The following is a 20,450-nucleotide window of genomic DNA, read 5'->3' on the forward strand; positions in this document are numbered from 1 at the left end:
ACCATCACACTACGAGCATTAATTTCTTTACAGCATATACAATGCTTTCAGATGTAATTGAATTGAATGAATTATAACGTTCAGGTTCATGTTATAAGAAAATGAATGCCCAGGGGGACATGCTAATAAATTTAATTTACTACACAGGAAAGAGCAACACACTGGGATTAGTTGTGACATCAGTGGAAATGATTACACCTGACAAACACAATTATCTCATGTTATTCATATACAGCTCTGCCTTGTTCATCACTGTCAACTCTAATCTTCACTATTGTTTTTTTCCCACTTTTTTTTCTCTTTGTTTGTTGTTATGTCATGTTTAATAGAAAATGTGTTGTAAATATTTATATTTAATACTTTTAGCCAGGCTTTTTTTTCATATGGCAAACTAATGGCCTGGTTTTCATTTAATCTGCCCATAACATAAGTCATAACAATGTACATAACATAGGGATTACAATGTATGGATATTCATGGTCCACAGAGGATGAACACCAATTGAACCTTGCCAAACTTTTTTTTTTTTTTACACATATGGACCTTTAGATTGCCCAATAGATTGAATAACCAATAGATTGTCTTTGCACACAACACATTTTAAAGCAACGGCCGGATTTCCTGAACGTTTCCGTGGATTTCCCCTAGTGGCCCGAGGATGAACTGCATTAGTTTGACACCAAACGTCCGAGATGAACTGGCAAAGTGCACTGAAATAACGTCAAAGAAAGACCCTCTTCACAGTCACAAGGCCACGCTGGCCGCGCAGTGGTTCGCGCGCGCTCCGACGCGATGGCGGCACTTGAACATCTTCCGTAACTCGGCGCGGAAGCGGTCGTGGAGCCACGCGTAGAGGAAGGGGTTACAGCAGGACGAGCTCATGGCGCACAGGTGGCACAGCAGCTGGATGAGGAGAAAGCAGCGCTTGTTGATGAGGTGGATGTCGATGTCGCGCAGCACGTTGAACACGTGGATGGGAAGCCAACAGGCCGCGAAGGCGGACACCAGGAGGGCGACCAGGCGGAAGATCTTCCTCTTGCGCGCCTGCTGAGCGCCCGCCTGCACCTTTGACCTTTGCCCCGGCGCCACGCACTTCCTCAGCTTGACGGTGATGCAGAGGTAAGACACGAAGACGGCCGACAGCGGCAGCACATACGTGACCAGCAGGGTGCTGTACGCGTACGCGCGTCTCTCTTTGTCTTGACCCAACCAGAACTCCTCGCAGATGGAGAAGCCTTCCTCTCTGAACTCGACGTAATACGTGTGGGAGACCGCCGGCGCCACCAGCCCGCAGGACAGCAGCCAGATGCCGGCGAGGACGGAGGCACAGGTAGCCACGGAGGTACGCTTCTTCAGGGGATGCACTGTTGCATAATACCTGCAGGAATAAGTGTACAGCACTCAATGTTTAACTGACATTGTCTGACAGGATCCAATATATTAATTATTTGTCATGAACCGCTAAACATTTATCTTTAGCTCATGTTGAATTTGCTCATTGGCTTTAGAAGTTACTGCACAGAATCTCAGAACTGTGGATTTAATTTACCTTTTCAAAATATAAATACATGTATTTCCTTTGATGAGGATATATCAAGACAACCAAAAGCAAGAACAAAGACGAAGCTTTAACATTTCTCCTGTAAAGGAGAATCATAACAATGAGGAAAATCAGTTGGATTTAAAGATTGAGCAGAGGTGTGAATAATAAACAGTTGTAATAAGCTACTGCAGGTTATTGACTGGTGTTTAAAAGCCTCCCTTTGATCTTGAGGTCCTCAGGAGGGAAATGAACAATTTGAGGGCAAAATTGCAGAAAGAAGATGACTTTAACCATTTGAATGTTTAGTACGAGAGAGCGGTAGAGTAGGTGGATATCGGTCCACTGTGGGATGTGTCATTGCAGCATACTGTTCTGTCTGTGCACAAAGCTGGGTAATTGGATTTTGCTCTTTGCTCATCAGGCACATACTAATTTATTTTGCATGTGATCTTTGTTTTTTAATTCACAAATTGAAGGACAAGCTTGTTTTTGCATGAGTTTGTCTCATGCAGCTATATGTATAGTGGATACATTTATGACTAAACTGTTACATTTATCATCTATATTATAGCCAGAGGAGACTTTGTTACATCATGTATTATAGCATACACTGAATCATAATTAGTCATATTTTAGGAATTTGTCGACGCACAAATTGTGAGCCCTCATTGTTAAAGTCTGTCTTCAGGCTCTATAATTTCTAAATGCATATGAATGCAAGTGATTACAGACACTGGTAGAATTTCCCGGTAGTCATTTCCGGCTCCTCAATTACACTCCGCGTGTACCGCCTCTGAATGGCAGCACAATCATGTTACACAAAGCGGCAGAGAAAGGAAGAGGAAAAAGAAACCTGTTAGAATCATTCAAAATGTCACTTGCAGGTTAGTTTTTATTCCTCCCATGCAGAGAGATCCACCCACCTGTCCACAGCAATAGCAGTGAGTGTGAAAACCGAGACGTAGACGGTGACGGGCTGGATGAGGAACACCAGGTAGCACATGGCGCGGCCGAAGACCCAACCGTGTGGGTTGAAGGCGTAGGCGAGCGTGAAGGGGACGCAGGTCACGCACATGAGCATGTCGGAGAAGGCCAGGTTTCCGATGAAGAAGTTGGTGACGTTGTGCATTTTGCGGGTTCGGCAGATGACGTAGAGGAGCAGGTAATTCCCAAAGACGCCCACCGCCACCACCAGCACATAGCAGGGGATGATGAGAGGCTTGAACGTCTGCAGCAGGGCGACGTCCGCGAACTGGGAGGTGCGGTTGGTGGAGCCGTTCCGCACCGCCACCTCGTACACGTGTCCGTCCGTCTGCTCCGCGGACGCAGGTGGCCTCGTGGCGTTGGCCTCCATGGCAGCAGAGCTCGATGTGGCAGCACCTGCACTGTCAAACGCAGCTGTGTGTAGCTGTTATGAACATTGACAACTTCTCCAAATGTCATATATTCGATTTAAGGATGCATGCAGAACGTATTCTATTCATGACATTTACAGACCATTATTTAGGAACCATTACCAACACATGTTCACAGTTCCTGTGCTGAAACGTGCATATGGAAAATGTCACACATGACATTTATTAGCGTATAAGTGTGATAGATTTTCCAGAACAGTAAAAACTGTTGTTACTCTGCTGATTATTATTGTTCACAATCACTAAGTGGAGAATGAATCACATGGGGAAGATAAAAGAACGTAAAATTATAACACAATATTCCATTTGGCATGCGATTTCTTAATATCTCTGGTGCAAAATCACTTCAAAGTCAGTTTGCTGATGCAGAGACGGAAAATTGAAGGCTGAGCAACAAGAGAAGAACTGCTTTTTAAACGTCATATTATCCCGGCTGGCAATGAGGAGACATTCCTAAGTGTGCAATAAAGAAATAAAACCTTTTACCAATCAAAGCTAATGGAATACTTACTAGCTGATTTAGTCAAAAGTCCTAAAAAGGCCATATAAAATAATACTCTGCAGTGACTGTTTCATGAAGCAGATTGTTTAGAATGTGTGATTGTTTTTTCTCAGGATTCATCTTGAAGGGCTTTTTTTAAGCTTTGGCTTTTTTAAATCAGTCATTAATTTAGCGTTGGTGAGGGTCTACTTTCTACTACTTTCTTTAGGGTCTCTTTGCTAATCTGGTTTCTATGCTTTGTGCATAATTTCATCACCGTTTGTTTTGTTTTTATTTGCCTAAGTTTCAAATGCAGCGTGATTGTTGTAGCTATTCGTGTTACAGCTGATGAGCATGAGACTGAGGATCATGGGAGTTTTTCCTAAATTAATTTATGCCACAGCAGATAAAAAGACATATCACTTTATGAACAGCGATTTCACTGAAAAATAATTAGAGATTCTGTCTAGAGAATATCTTTCATGCATGAATGACTTATATCTAATACACCTGCTATTTGCCAGTGGAACAATTCTGTCGTAAATCCAGTTCAAAAGATCATAACTGCAGAATATTCAGCTTCATAAGCAAAATTAGTACTTCCATTTTATGATAATATCAAATGGGGCGGCAGCAGCTCAGGGAACAGGAGGGTTGCCACACGAATCAAGTACGGAGTGGACGGATAGCTGGAGAGGTGCAAGTTCACCTCCTGGTCACTGCCGAGGTGCCGTTGAGCAAGGGCACCAAACCCCTTAATGCTACCTCTAAACATGTCTCCAACTGCATGTCTGTAGGTACCAATTTGCACAACATATTTGTGTTATCCCTTGTTTTAGTCCTTTGAGATGTAGACGTGTTCATGGTCCTCAATTATTTGAATGTCAATAAAAAATCAAAGCTTTACTCTTTTACTTTAATTTCCCACATTATTTGCAAAGTCCAAATCTAGATATGTTGTAGCTCTGGCACATGCTTTAAGCACCTACCAATATATCTCTCAACACACATGGCATTTTCTAATATAATCCAGTGTGTGTAAATACATAAACGAGCCATAACAAATGTGTCTGGATTGCATCCAAACATTCATAAGCAGTGTGACTTTTGACATTTGAAGGAACACCGAACAACCTTTCATATAAATGCAGATAAAGGAAATGACAGAGCAGCTCACCTGTCGCGGCGTGTCTCGGTGTAAAGATGAGTTGAGAGTGTGAGAGTGAAGAGTGGACGTTTCTTGTGTGCTTCTCCACAGGGAGTGAGCTGAAGCTGCTGCTTTTTTAGAGAGGGAGGGAGGGAGAGGGAGAGGGAGATGTCTGTGGAAACGACAGGAAGCCAATAAGATGGCAGAGGCCCCCGAAAAAGATTAATGTCTGGGTTGGACTTGACGATGACGTTTGATCTTGAACTGATTAGTTGGCGGTGAGGACTGATGGACTGTCAATAATGACAGTAGCTGTGATTATTGATCTGTTCATGGGAGATCTGTTATCTGAGAGCGGCTTGATTACTAAGCAACACATTTAGCTACCAGTGAAATGCTTCTATCCGGAAAGGCAGCGACACACAAACCAGATGGAGTTAGTGGCATTAGAGGGAGTGTTTCCCACTTAAAGCCAATGCCAATTAAGAGATCAATAATCAAAGAGATGGACCACCTACTGCCAGGGGCCCCACTAGGCTCCACTGTCATTTGTACTTTAAAATAACAACATTTGAGAGTGTCTCACTGAGCAACACTGTTGTAGAAGCACTGTATGTGGCGGCTGACTTGTGGAAGGAATACCAAGAATACCAATAAGGACAAAAAAAGAAAAATCTATATGGTATCTTGTGAAGATCCATATTAAAGGTGCGCTTCACTGATTTAACGTATGAAGTATTGCAGTCTGCATCTGAAGATGACTTCCTTGTGTCCTTGATGTCCTTGTTCTACAAACAAGGACAGAATCTGAGCTGCTGACGGGGTCTCATTTACATAAAATGAGTTGCAATTTCAAAGCAAAGAATGTTTCAACAGTAATGGCTGTCGCTCCAATCTCCATGCCTTTTAAATTCCCATCTGTCATCTTAAGTTTCCTTTGGAACTCCCCTCTACCTGCCCGTGTCACTGACCTGCTACTGATTGTGCATAGTTCTGCAGCCGTCAAGCATGATAAGCATTTTGATGTTTGTTTGTGTAAATTATGAGCATGAGATTGTATGAGTTATTTTCTCCGAGGTATTATGAAGAAATGCACCCTTAAAATGGATTTTGTGATTGCCTGAGTTGAGTAAGGGAAGTTAGGGAAATGAAGGGCTTTGTAGAAATTACCTCAAAAACATATGATCAGATTAAAGTACAGATCATTATGGAGGAGGAAGACACTGAATAATGGCGCAGCACTTGAAATAATATATAGATAACATAATACTGGCAATTATATATTATTATAATCGCAATCATAATTCTCGAATGCAGGAGCTAAACTTGGCCCTTTTTAAAGTGGTCTGTTTCGTCTTCCACAAAGCTGATTACTCTTCATGAATGCTCTCAGAGCAGCATCCATATCTGTAGATCAGTCGTCTCAATCACAATTAACTCTGAAGAGGGGAAGAAATTCTCAGTGGATGAGGTAGCTGCTGTACTTGTGGTGATGGCATTACTTTTTTTCCTCCCTCCACTGAAGCCTAAAACACTGAGAGAATATCAAAGTTTGCCTACGCAGTTAGAATTGAAGCCTATTAAATCTCCCTTAAATTTCCATTTTGTAACTAGCCCACTTTAAAATGATTAAAGTGCCCCTTAAAGTGAAGACACAACGTCCTTTACATTGCTGTTAACAAAATGTATTTCTATAAACAATAGACCATTTCACTGTTTGTATGCAAAATGTGTTTTATTCATTTATTTAATTATCACTCAACTCTGCAGTTCCCCCTCCCCCGTAGCTGTTTTCAGGAAATAAAAGCTCTAAAACCCGACCTTAGCAACCTGCTCAGGCAGCATGTCATCACAGGCACATTTAGCATTTGGCAGCAAAAGAGCCCCATATTTCCCCTGGAGTGAGTTTAAACCAAAGACCGAGCTAAGAGGAGAGTTCCAGTGCCAAATAAACGCTGTTGCTGCGCTGGATGTGCAACGCTTCGACAGCTTCTGCTGCCCTCAAGTGGCCAAAAAGATACTGCAGGATTAAAGCGCTCTTAAAGTGATGTGCCATAACTGGGATCACCAGCAGCCCCGTCTAGTCTTTTGCCTTCACACTTCCAATCCCTGATGGCTGGATTCCATTTAGCTGCTTCAGGTTTCGGGTCCTGGTGCTGTGCGTGCTATCTCACTGTCAAACTGTCATAACTTACCGGCAGACATGAATAGAACTGATCCATCATTAATGTCTTGTGTACTAATGTCAGTAAACCTCTCAAGTTGATGACAGCTTTTCATCGCTCTGTATTGCTAAAGGCTATCCTGCCACTATTCACCCAAGGCCCTCTGCTGATTTCAATGATGATTAATTCCAACTGATTATATTTTATATTTGTAGTTTTCCCCTCAGGCTCTGATGGACACGACAGGAAAGTATTATAATAGTTTCTACTGAAAAAACTTTGGTTTACAACACAAGAGCTGTTTGTTACTTTGCTCTAAATGTGAAGTCTGAGCTTCATGTGTCTTTGTTTACACGCGTTAGACATAATGTTCTCACTGTACTCTGCACTGAACATAACACAACAAGAACACTCTGGCTGGCCTTATGTGGAGGGAAAAAAAGCTTGTTCACCTTTCTCACTTGTGTTTATGCTCATCATCCCACGCATGTTTTCATAATCATTGTCGAAGACATCTTGCCCTTGGCTCATCATTTCTCACATTCACCTGTAGAGTTGCTGCTGCTGTCGGTGGTGAAGGTTAACACCTGCTTTTCAATGGCTTTGACTTTTAATGTTCCCCAGCTTGAATCCAGCAGCAGTAGTGGTTCACCAGGACTTACGTATTGAAACAAATTAATGTGAGAAAACGGATTCATGTGTTCATTTCTGGGAATACTACTGACTCAGGACTTGTCTTTGTTTTCTGCTGTCCCCTGTGATTAGAACAAAAGCCCATCCTCCATCTGACATTATCTTCCTGGTTGTTTTTCCGTCTCCCGTATGCACTCCCCCCCTGATGACTTGATGGATGTTCTTTTCTGAATAGTCTGAATGCCCTTTTATTGTGGTTGTAGTGTGCACTGGCGTTGAACTCGATTGCATTATCTTGAGAGGTTTTTCTAATGTTTTGTCCACCCCATTTACAAATGAGGAATAAAGAATTTAAAATATTAAAATGAAATCACGACCTTCAGAGTCTTATTAAATGTGAAAAAGAGGTCACAGGCTAATGGGAAGAAAAAGAGAAAAAAGGAGGGTTTTGATAACATTTTATAATTTGCTGGGGACTGATAAAAAGAATGAATAGGCTGTGACGAATGAGGAGAAAACAGAGATGTTGCCGAAAGCTTGTGTTGAAGTTAACAGATGTAATAATATTCATGAGGATGATGAAGAGGAAGGGAAGCTACAATAACTGAGGCTAAGGAAATGTTACAGCAAGATGAAGGTGCCAATGATTTAACAAATATACCATTTACAAAGGCAGAATTTAATCTGGCTCTCAAACAAACAAGATTTCAGATATCAAATAATATTCAATACCAGAAAACAACCATTACAATAAGAATTTAGAGGAATGCCACTTGAATTATGGAGAATACAGCTATCTTTAAATTACAGGGTTCATTTAAAAGGACATAATGAACATCATCCAACACAACACAACCCTTAAAAGAGAGAAGAGAAGGACAAGGTTTTAGATGAATAATTGAGCCACAAGAACTAGAAATAGACATTAGTCTAATGGTGCCACTCTCAGTAATACAACCCTACTTTCTGACGCTATTGTAGATCTCACGCTGCTATGTTAAAGGAACAAAGATAAGGAGTTTATTATTGAGCTTGAAGTACAGTAATTCAGAGAGCAGACCAGATGTTTAATAGAGATGCAGCAAACACTATATATAATTCAAATGATGGGATTAGATATAAGATATACATCGTATAACATATATTGTATACTCAATTAGACAGTACGTTATTCGAAATCGGAAGAGAAACTTTGGAACGTGTTGTGCTTTGCTGTCTGAACTGATAAGATTTATGTGATCTCTTAAAGCGAAGTTTTGGGGGGGGGGAAGTGTTAATCTTAAGGGAACAGATTTGATAGAGAGAATCTAATTCATGAATGATAACGTATTGTAACATGTTTAATTCAGTATATATATATTATATATATATATATATATATATATATATATATATATATATATATATATATATATTATATATATATATATATATATATATATATATATATATATATATATATATATATATATATATATATTATATAATATTATATATATTTATATGTGTCTTTATTTCAATGTATATTCCTGTATTCCTTTCGTTATTATTGAAGTTAGTGAATGATAATCCACACGCATTACCAATTGGTGGCGGTAATGTGCCATAACGATGGTTTCCAACCGACACAAATCACCAATAGAAGAAGAAGGTGTCAATTTGTTATTAGCCAATCAGCATCACAGTATGTTCCCCGGTGAGTCTGATGAGTTCTTCTTAGTGAGAAACAAATTGAGAGCAATAGAAATGCTGGTTGCTACATGTTAATAATAAACCGTTTTATATAAGTGCGTAACCTGTTGAAACGGGAGAGTTAGCCGCGTGTGTGGAGCTGTTTTCATCCAGTAATTATGCTTAACTGGCAAACCGCCACAGCCGCAGCGCAGGTGACCTGTTGCTAATTGGCTAACGCTAGCTAGCGCCCTCTCTCGCTGGGGCGAGATAAACTTTTTCCAATCAAGTTTCTGAGTATGTGTGGACACCGAGACATGTGTACCACACGACCAGCTAAAGATAGATTAGAGTTTGTGTCTGGTGCTGCTGAAGGAGAGACTCGGGACTCGTAACTGCTTGCCATAGCAACCCGAGAGAGCACCGGCCATAGCAACCCGAGAGAGCACCGGCCGCCACCGCTGGACGGAGGCTTTGAGCTCCTAGCAACGGTGAGTACAGACAATAGATTGCTTGACAGTTTCAAATGAGCTCCAACAAGCGCGCCAATGTTGTGGTAGTAGCAAACCACTACATTGGATTATATATACATATTTTATGTGATAAATTTAGTTTTAGAGATGTGAATCACCTGGTTGTGTAATAAATATTCTTAACTATTGCAGCCAATCACTGTGGTTATGTATTTAATGTCTGATTCATGTGAAATAAGGGTATGTCTGAATGCAGGGGAGTTTTAAGCCCATAACTGGATGGCTATATGCATGATTACCTCCTGTGGAGTAAGTTTGAGTTTGTCCACACAGATAACTATTAACATATGTCCTAACCACAACTAAGTTGGACACAACAGGACATCCATGGTTTGCGTAACTGTAAACATTAGGGATGGGCGATATAGGATTTTGTCAAGGATAAAGATTGTTTCTTTGATATGCATTTACATGAACTAACATGTGTCCCAAAATATGATCTGGTTGAATTATTGCCGGTGTGTTACGTTTGCATCGGCATACTATGGAGAAATATGTTATTTGGCAAGATGTTGAAATATCCTCCGTTTTGGGGAACCTTTGAACCTCTCGGGTCCTTTTTCTTTTTTGATGATCCTTAGATGGAGAGCAAGAGAAGCATATGAAATCCAGGAATATTAAGCAATGATTGTTCTTGACAATCTGTTAATTTACCGCTGGTCATCAAAGTTAAGAGCCAGGAGTTGTATATCAGTGTCTAACCCATTAAAACGTGAGAACAAGCCACGTGTTTGGAGCTGTTTTCACACACTAATTCTACTAAACTGACACAACCACCATAGCCACATGTTGACTGTTGCTAATTAGCTAACTAAGAGCGTCCTGAGTGCATGCTTTTGTTTCTGAGTGAGTATGGAAACTGATGATTGTAATATTTATAGTTAAAAAATGTATAGTTAAAAAAAAATAAGTTAAATCTTGCGATGACAATATTAATTGCAATACATAAATGTTGAAGTTTACATTTTTTTGTGTCAGCCACTCTTAAAATTCAGAACCGGATAACTATAACTTCTTGAGCATCAACAGTAATGTTGACAGCACCAAAGTCATTATAAAAACTTAATATCTCATGGGAAACGCATCTAAAATGCCAATCATGTTCCCTCCTGTATAGAATATAAATAATAATACATATTTTAATTTGATCACATATATGGAAGGCTTTGATTCTTATAGGGTTTGCTTGGCCCCACAAACATTCTACAATATTTGAAGGAATGAGAATGCATGAAACTGTTGCAAAATGTAAACAATTTTAACCGTCGAAACTGCAACTTTTGCCATTTTGTGTTTAAATATGCAAATACGGCACAGTCTTATGTTAGATTGTAATGAATATAGGAGACATTTAAAGACTCAAATAAACAAGTGTCTTTGCTTAATTGGCTTAAATGAAATTAGTCATAATGGCCTCTCAATCTGACAGCGCTTTCTTTCTCCAAGTCACACACCAGGGTTGGAGCGTCAGTTGCATCCCTTTGACTTGACATTAACAACACTAAGTGTCATCTGTTATGCTCCTCTTACCAGCCAGAGGGTCAAGTGTACCATGTGCATTTGGATGGCTGCTGTGACCAGGCTTGTTACGTCTGTTCCCATGGTAATATTTGCAGTATCCTTCCTATAAGGGTTATTAATAGATATTCATAATGCTGTGACGTTGGATATGAACAAACATCCTGTGTGACCTTGTGTTCAGTACATTTCTTCAGTCGTGAAGTGTTCATGTTCTTGTTGGGTGTATCCACTTTGTCTCACTTGTTTATCACGTCTGATGACACTTTTCTAAATTCATTAACGATTTCCTGCACGCTTCAAACCTCAGAACAACTTGTTATTTTTAATCAGAGAGAGTGTACAGACATATAAAATAAAACCCTTACCATTCGGGCTGTGATGCTGTCTTCACATTATTATCAAGAATAGCTGATTAAGTACTTTCTCTGGGCGTCCTGTTGAAATACTTTTTAACGTGGTAATTTTAAGTGTTTTCTTTCATTCGATCATGTATTCGACACAATGAAATTAAAGACTATTTTTGTCTAATGAATAGATCTCATGCCACGAATTAAATTAACTGAAGGCTCGTAAAATGGATTTATATTGAACATCATAAAACAGAAACCTGCGAGCATTTCATTCAAATGATATTCCAATACTATTCCCGTTATTATGCCATATTTCACATTTGCACAACAGCATCTGTTGTTGCTGCACCTGATGATATAATTACAAAAACCTCACACAAAAGTGTACCACTGGGACGGTGTTTTCAATTTTTTCCTTGAAAACCTCCGAACACTCTGAAATGACTAAATGGGGCTTTTAGCAGATAGCCACAGAGGGTGGCAGCCCCTCAGAGGAAGACGTAAATGGATGCAGTCGTTCTGGCTGTCTGATACGGTGACTGGCGAGAAACCGTTCTGGTGTAGTGATGTTTCTTCTCCCTGTTGGCTCCTCAGAGTGATTGGAGTGTTTTGCTGTAAATTGGTGGTTAACGGGTTCTGTATCAAACTCTGTATGCAGCACATGCCAGGGTAAAGAGATGAGTCAGACTCCTGTTGCCCAAGGACAGTGAAAGAACATTCTACATGAGTTTTACTGAGAAACGATAGTAGATGAATCATATTTTGCAACTAAAAACATTGACATCGAGCGCTGCATTTTTCTCAATCAGCCTTGATCTTATCCCAGCTGGGATCAGCTGCTGCCCCTCTCCAACGCTAAACAGGATAAGTGGTTACAGATGAGGGATGGATGGAAACAAAGGATGCTTATACATTCTCCTGCACTGCTGGGCTCCCAGCTGCTTCTGACTGCGAAGTTAGTTTGGTTCCACCTAGTGATCACCTTGAGTACAGCCACAGCACATTATTTCCCAGGTGTATTGCCCTGATGTATGAGCTATGGGACATTCTCCTTAACTTGATTAGAACACACTTTACTGCCTCCCAAATCAAGCTAGCATACTGTTAATGTAATTGAGTCAAATGACGAGGGGCTGACTCAACAAATGAGTAATTGCTACCAATTAAACAAATGGACTTCGGTGACTGGACAATGATGAAAATGTTGGGCTGTAACAAGACCGGGAGCTGGAGGCCAATAACAGTAATCTTTTATGTTCTTAGAGATGTGAGAAGCATAAACATCTCCAATACCATTAATTAACCCTTAACATGGGATCAATAACGAGAACAGACTTATGTGTAAGAGGTCACTGGTCTTTGGTTTAATTGGTATAAAGATACAAACGTAAAAGAAGCCACAGTCAGTGAAATGTGAAGGCCATTGAAGAAGAGAAGGCAAGATACAGGAAGACATGCACAGAATAAAAGCCCATCACGTGGATAAAGTGAGCTTAATGTTGTGATGATGTTTATTTTTACTCTCCGCACAGCTCCAGCATGATTTTGCGGTAGTCACCAGATGTGTCACCCTACACAGTAAGAGAAAGGTCTATGAGACATCAAAGTACCAGTGTGGTGAATAACTAATTAGTCTCATGAAGCCAAACACTGATATTCTTACTCACATTACCAACAAAAAACAGATAATAATACAAATTATATGACTTTAGCTAATATAATTAAATGGGAGGGGGATTGCATTCACAGTTCAAAACTACATTAAGCCAATTCATTTAATCAGAATTGCTATTATTCTAATATCACAGCTAATGCATTGCAGAGCTTTTGAGTATTTATCACCTCTTAGTTTTTAGAGCCTCACCTTGATGAAAGAGTGGAGAGTCTTGCCATACATCTTCAGGAACTGCGCCTTAATGTCCAACATGTCAATCTCTGCCCTTGCCACCATTATTCTCATGAGGATACTATCTGTAGTCCCCAGCCCCTGACGAGAGATGGACATCGTTTATATTATTGTAACATCAGTCTGCTTTTTTTTATGGCCAGTGTATCTATGTACTATATATACATTTCTTTTTATGACATCACATTTTAGTACAGTAGCCCCATTATAAGCATGAAATATTTACCTTCATCGATTTGTATAATCGCTCTGCAAAGAAGGCCGGCTTGTTCCTTATGCATTTCACTATAAAGCAAAAACAAATCCCAGGTCATGAGGTTCCATACTCTCACAACTTCAAAACAATACACTCCGGTCAGTAAGTGTGTATAAGCGAAGTGTTTTAAAGCTACTTCCACCTTGACCCACATGGTCAAATCTTTGTGAATGGTAATAGATGTCTATTTGATGGAGCGTGTTATAGAAGAAACAGACCAATGGCCAGAAAGACGTCCTCCAGACAGCCAGACATCTCCCTCTTAATGCTGTCCTCAATGTCTCTCCCAGAAATCTTCTGATACTCGTCGAACACTGAAGACAGAAAACATTGACCGTCGCACACTCATTTTCATTATCAAACACATGTTGCACTGGGCTATTTTCCCTGCGGTGTCACATTCAACATCACGTTTGCACAATGGAATGATAGACGATTGCAAATTCCCAAGGCAAAAGCCAGATGTTAGTGGGTGTATTGTCCTAAAGAGAGCGAGCATTTGTGGATTTTAACTGACCCTTTTGGGGCAGTTTTATTCCATAGCCAGTTTAAGTAAAAGGTAGTATTTGCACACGGATATTAAGTGTGTAGATTATAACATGATGTTTGTGAATATGCTGTAAAACTACCTCGCAGCAGATGCTTTTGGTTCCTCACACAAAGCACCGTGAGGAATTTAACCTCGTCCGTGCCCCATCGAGCCTCGCCAGCCTCGAAGATTTCCTGTAAATCACAAATGTTTAAAACAAACAAAAAATGAGTCACAATTGAAACATGTACTTTCATCTAGAGAACCCGATTCCTTGCCTTTGCGTCCAGAGCAGCCTGGGCATCGTCCACTCTGTCGCTTTCATCCCGTCCAGCCTGAAAAAACAGGAGAGGCAGCAGCGTATGAGAAAAAACATGTAGGATTACACAAGATTGAAAAATGGAGAAATTTGTTTTTATGACGCAGAAGTGACTTCTGCTTCCTCTATTCAAAACAATGAGGTTTTCACCCCAACTTCCTCATGACATTTTATAAGCCATCTTGTGTCTCCAAAGAATATCATTTTACTTCCATTGTGAACTCTAGTGAAAAGGATATTGATGTCACGAAATGCGGAAGTTTTCCAGCAAAGAAGTGAATGCTGAATACTCTACTTTAAGAAGCTTTACTTTGTTTTTACTTCAGCTGCATTTTGTTTAATTAAATATCACTGATCTCTAATAATATGCCATTAAAACTATCACATTTGCACAAGCCTGGAGAGGTATTTGGCTGACGTTTGCTCACCGTCAGTAAAGAGACCAGAACCCTCTGAAACATCCCTGAGGTGTCTCCGCACACAGCGTCTTCCAAATCCTTTCCATATTCTGCCATGAAAAGGGAAAAGAATTGAAAATACAGACCATGGAATCAAATACCTGTTCAATTTGAATGACTATGGAGCAAAAACATATAGTTACATTGTGTAGTGACGCAATTGTGCTAACAAAACAAAACACCCCCAAAAAAATAAGTGATGCACATTGAAAGAAATTTGAAAACTACTAGCTGTCTACTGTCATTGCAACCACAGTGGAACAAATAAGCAAACGATGAACCGCCACATAGCATCAATAGCTTTTATGAATAATTGATGCCGTCCACTGTTTTCTAATGACAGATTTCGTTGCATCGCCATATGAAGAACAGAGGCTCGGTCACTGATACACAATATCGGATATCGTTCGAAACCTTTAGGAACCAGGAGACACCAAGACACACCTCATGTCATAAATTCTATTCAGTTAGAAATTACACACTTGCCTTTCTTGTAGAACGCATTGATGGTTTTTATTTCAGCATTCGTCCTTGAAGCCAGAATATCGACGAGACAGGCCTCTTCGGTTCCAGCCCCCTGTTGATGAATGGACATGGGGTAAGACGTTTTGGTAATATTCTACATTTTTTGTTACGGTCAACAAATACCATAAAATGTCCCTCCCTACTCCGTCTGACTCTCAGCCCCAAGCCCATTTGTTCCTACACATATTAAAGACATGTCACCATTGCAAACTGTTGCTTTAAAAAAAAAAAGGCTTAATAATTTCCTTAAAATGGATGGGCACTGTATTATTTAGCAAATATTACCCAAACAGTAGTAAATTGTGTATTTACTATTTTCAGTCGAGGATTAATAGTCATTTGATGCAGTGATTAGCATTTACAGACTCAAAAAGCTGTATGTGAGATTGAGTGCTCAGGTTCACTTTCATGACAGAATGTGTGACTTAGTGCAACAATGTGTTTTTGGACCACAATGAAGCTCTACGGCTGAGAATAATACGTTAAATTAGGCTCTGGACATTACACAGTCTTGTTCTGAACTCTGACCTTCATTGCACTTCTCAGCTCGAAGGCGTCGTACACAGGCGCCAACATCAGCAGACCTAGAACGACACTTTCGAAGTTCCCACTCAGCTCTGAGGACAGATCATCAGCCAGGTCCTGCAGGAGGATGGGAGCAGATGGATTAACAGGAAAACAGCACACCAGTCCTTTCCTATACTTCAATAATTGAATCACGAGGGGCGTCTGGGATTAAATCTTATAATCTTAGATTATTTTGTAAATCTTGGATGTTGGGGTTTTGTGCTGCCAGCGTGGACGTGAGACATGACTTCACACATTCCAGCAGCAGGACACGTGTCCCCACTAGAGGGCGTGGTTTCTGGACTCCGCTTCGGAAAGCTGTTCAACACAACTCCTCTGTGTGTTCCACACGCGGGCGTTGCCATGTGCGACATGACTCACTCTTTCTGCCTGCGAGGATTCCTCTAACAATCTTTGCTTTTTCTGTCCTGCAGCTCCTTCACTGGAACTTTCAGATGACTTTATCGACCTCTTACCGGACACTGCACACAGTGGGCTGGTTATCATCTCATTTTGTCAATAAAATAAACATCCGACTTCCCTTTCAGTTACTATATTGATCCACATACACGTGAAACAAAGGGACAGTCAGTGGGAAGCAGGCCTCTGTGGGTTCAGGGTTATTATTTTATGGAAGGGAGACTGTTCCTTTCCCACGGAGGAGAAGAACTTCTTTGTCCTGGTGTTCGTTTACAGCGGGTAATCACTTCTGCTTTAAAGTTAATAGTTAACTTGCACATTATCAGCACTGTGAAAGAGGGATGAGGGTGTGCACAATGGAATAAGAGGCAAATAGACAGCACATCCATTGCTGCTGCCTGCTTCATGCATGTCGACTTATGTTGAAAAGCGCATGTTTGTTCGCTGCCTTTGAGTACAGCTCAGTGACAATGCTCACCTTCCCCACCGATTGTTTGTAGGCCTCTTTGATGCGCTGCCTCTGGGCAATAGTGCGGTGTGCTAGGACCTGGATGATAGCTGCCTCATCAGTGCCTGCAAGAAATGGGACACTATAGAATCATATAACATTAACACAATTTGAGAGCAGCCCCGACGTGTAGGACGTAGAATCAGGCACCAGCACTGCAGCCCTGGAGATTCTCCCAGTTTGTTTGTTGTTTGTTGCCATCAACAGAGAAACCATTTGTTTTCAACGGTGCGCAAACTAGAGTCAGGGGAAGATAATTATATCGGCAAACCTAATCAGCGTCAACATGCCACGCTCTAAATTGGCTGCCGGTGAAAGAAATGGCATTGTTGTGTGCTCCAGAATGTTTGTTAGGGTGTAGCAGTTTGAGTGGTGCAAACCTGCAACCAAGACTGAGTTTACTAGTTTACTAAGACTTCCTGCTTGATCAGTAGAGTGACGATTCATCTTTCCTCCATATTAGGAGTGAAGAGGAAGCTTTACAACAAGAGGTGAGGCAAAGGTCAAGGAGGCAAAGGCCGAAATGAGCTATGGAAATAGAAACCTTAAAGCTGCCATGGTAACGTACTGAATTTAGTTTTTAAACTTTCCTGGAGAGAAGGAGAGAGACGGAAATGGAGGCTTAGCCTTAATGACACAGTCAAACATATCTTTAACTAATGATGGTGTCTGGATAAAGTGGCTGGATCACTCACCGGTTCCTTTCATGGCTCCTCTAAGAGTCTGGGCATCGGTCTCTGCATTAAAACCAGCCGCCTCAGTCACTACTCCACGGTTTCCAATCTGATCATAATTGGGGGGGAAAATGCCAAAGTGTTATCTATTAAACATCAATAAAATAAGCAGACACAAAGCTTAAAGTCCCCTTTTTGCTCAAAAATGTGTTTAATTTATGACTTAATGTTTATTAAATCCTCCAAAATGCTGGCAAATGCATTGAACTGCACAGTGGAATTAAGTTTAACATTAAGGTTGAACTTTTAAATTAATATTGACTCTTGATTTCAAAACACATTTCGTGTCCATATTGAGTAACAAACATTTTTTTAACAACAGCTAAGATTTTTAACACCGGTTGCTATGGCATTCATGAAATACAACATTACCACATCATTATCATAGAATTATAATAAAATGTGAAAATGGCAATATTTTTCTGTGGCCCAGCCCTATTCAAAACGAAGCACAATAAAATCATCCAAAGACCAGTGAACACAATCTCTACGGGTGATGCAAATATATGTAAATGTGGTTGATTATTATTATGATGACTGTTTGTTCTGCACAGGTGTGACAGCAGCTAAGGGATGGACTTACCGCTGCCATCGTAGGAAGAGTGAGGATTCCCAAACTGGAGGTCAGAAAGCTACAAAAGAATAAACGCATTAAGATATTTGCCACCAGGATCCGTTTACAACACAAAAAGAAGGAATAAAGAGCAAAATCAGCTTTTAGGGGCAGTAAACCGGTTCAGACGTGACCCCCATTGACCTCTGATCAATATTGTATGCGGTTCATCATCTCAAAGAGGGTTTCCGTCACACATGTTTGGTCAGGGGCTCTCCTGTGTCCCACGTCTGTGCCGGCGTCCCAGGAGGAGCAGCTTATCTCACTTAACCGGCGTTTGTTTGGACACACCTGTAATTACTGTTACACTCATACCTGGGGATCTACTTACCCTCCCGGTTACTTATCATATATCTGTCAAAAGCCATTTAGTTAAAAACCTATTGAGATTACCAATTTAGTTGATGAGAAAGTGCGTGTGCATAATCCTAAGGTTTTACATTGACAAGACTTCCCATTTACACACGGGCACAATGAAAGATTCAGACTAAACCAAGAGCCGGTCCCGGGATCAGTGAAGACGTTTACTCATCAAACATAGTGGCCTGGAGCTCTGCTGGGTCAACAGCCACACCTGGTAGTAGTTTATGATGTAAATACAGGGCAGGAAACACTCAACACCATGTGTGTGGACCACAGGTGTAAATAAATACAAAGTGGCTCACAGCGTGTTATGAAATCCTCTTCTGAACAAACACAATGATTGTTATTAACCACATCGGTGTATTCACATTAGTTGTGTAAATGTGTTTATTACATATCTCAAAGCTTGAATGTCATTTAAATTAACCTGCCAATGCTATACCCGGGATAAGCATCCTGGATGCAACAGTTTGTGGGGATTCATCTGAAGTTAATTATTTACTGGATCACAACAAGTGAATAGTGTTTATTTTATTTTAAGTTGTCAGCGAGTTCACTGACAATTGGGCAACAGCAGGAGAGGTTAATCCACTCTACCCTACGTTAAAAGCAAAGACTGAACAGGCTTTACCCTACAATAATGTTTCCAAAAATGAAGCCCATTCTCTAAAAACCGTACAAATAAACTTAAGTATAGTTCATGACAGCTTCATTAGGTTAATTATAGCGGGAAAGTCGCGTGATCCAAAGAGATTCAGGAAGCGGAGCAACGAACTATTAACTTGGCACGAAGTTGGTCGGCAACACCCTGCAGACGGAGGAACCGCCTCGGTCTAAAGCCCTGCTTTGCCGGATCAAGCCCCACGAAACACCTGGAACCAGGACCAAGCTGGTCCTGGACGACAGCTTACCTGTGCTGAAGACGAATTACTCCGTGTGAAGCCCGACAGGAGGTTAAAGCGTCAACGTAGCGGAGAACTACACCTTTATAACATACAGCTGCCTTCACGTCCCACCCTTTTCATGCACAGAACACTCCTTCCGCGTTGCGTTCATGGACTGCCGGCACTACAAACAGCCTTTTATAGAAAAGTATTGTACTTTCCACTTAGCTATGAGTATGTGACAGATTTTGATGCTTCACCGCTCGCACACACAACATACAATAGCTATAACATATGATTTATTATTACATCAAGCAACCCACGTGAAAGTAGGGCTGGAACGACTTGATTAATTAGTCAGTTGACAGAAAATGATTTGGTTCAAGCTTCACAGTTTTTAATTGTAGGCTATAATATTGGTAGGACAAAACAAGCATCATGAAGGCGTAATTGTGGTGGCATTTCCCATTATTGTCAATAATGTACAAACCAAACAATCTGCAAAAAATGCTACCAGATAAATCCATAATGAATATAATCACTAGTTGCAGACCTATGAAAATAGTATAAAATGGTTCACCTCAACCAACTAAAATGGTATTTTCTGCATTGAGTTATTTTCATTTATTTTAATACCACAAGTATAATTAGACCTAGCCTACTTTAAGTATTTTTACACTGTGATATTAGTACTTTTACATTAGTAGTAGGTCTACCACCTCCCATTAAACAGCCTAAATCAGCTTTATCTTATTGTTTTGCATATGTGTATGAAAGAAATGTATATTAGGCTATATATCCGAGCTGAATGTAGGCTGAGGTGAACGGTTTTCCTCAGTGCTCGCATACGTGATTTATCTGCATGCCTTGAACGCATCGTATGACCACATACGCGGAGGGGAAGCTGCA

General features: G+C 40.5%; 2 protein-coding genes across 2 annotated transcripts; both read right to left on the reverse strand.

Moving 5' to 3' along the window:
* Nucleotides 1-533: 533 nt before the first annotated feature.
* LOC311030355 (prolactin-releasing peptide receptor-like) lies at nucleotides 534-2,927 on the reverse strand. The gene is made up of 2 exons (XM_084036056.1): nucleotides 2,467-2,927; nucleotides 534-1,378 (listed from the first exon to the last, which is right to left on the reverse strand). Exons 1-2 carry the CDS (start codon nucleotides 2,895-2,897, stop codon nucleotides 745-747), a joined length of 1,065 nt encoding a protein of 354 aa, XP_083892182.1. The 5' UTR covers nucleotides 2,898-2,927; the 3' UTR covers nucleotides 534-744.
* Nucleotides 2,928-12,794: 9,867 nt separating this feature from the next.
* On the reverse strand, nucleotides 12,795-19,708 carry anxa4 (annexin A4). Its single transcript, XM_084036058.1, has 13 exons — nucleotides 19,569-19,708; nucleotides 18,265-18,313; nucleotides 17,643-17,730; nucleotides 16,918-17,012; nucleotides 15,981-16,094; nucleotides 15,414-15,504; nucleotides 14,898-14,977; nucleotides 14,429-14,485; nucleotides 14,251-14,344; nucleotides 13,840-13,935; nucleotides 13,592-13,650; nucleotides 13,324-13,446; nucleotides 12,795-13,030 (listed from the first exon to the last, which is right to left on the reverse strand). The coding sequence occupies exons 2-13, from the start codon at nucleotides 18,271-18,273 to the stop codon at nucleotides 12,977-12,979; spliced, it is 960 nt and encodes a 319-aa protein (XP_083892184.1). The 5' UTR covers nucleotides 18,274-18,313; nucleotides 19,569-19,708; the 3' UTR covers nucleotides 12,795-12,976.
* Nucleotides 19,709-20,450: the final 742 nt, after the last annotated feature.

This window comes from Eutrigla gurnardus (genome assembly GCF_963514095.1).
Source record: "Eutrigla gurnardus genome assembly, chromosome: 19".
Classification (NCBI taxonomy): domain Eukaryota; kingdom Metazoa; phylum Chordata; class Actinopteri; order Perciformes; family Triglidae; genus Eutrigla; species Eutrigla gurnardus.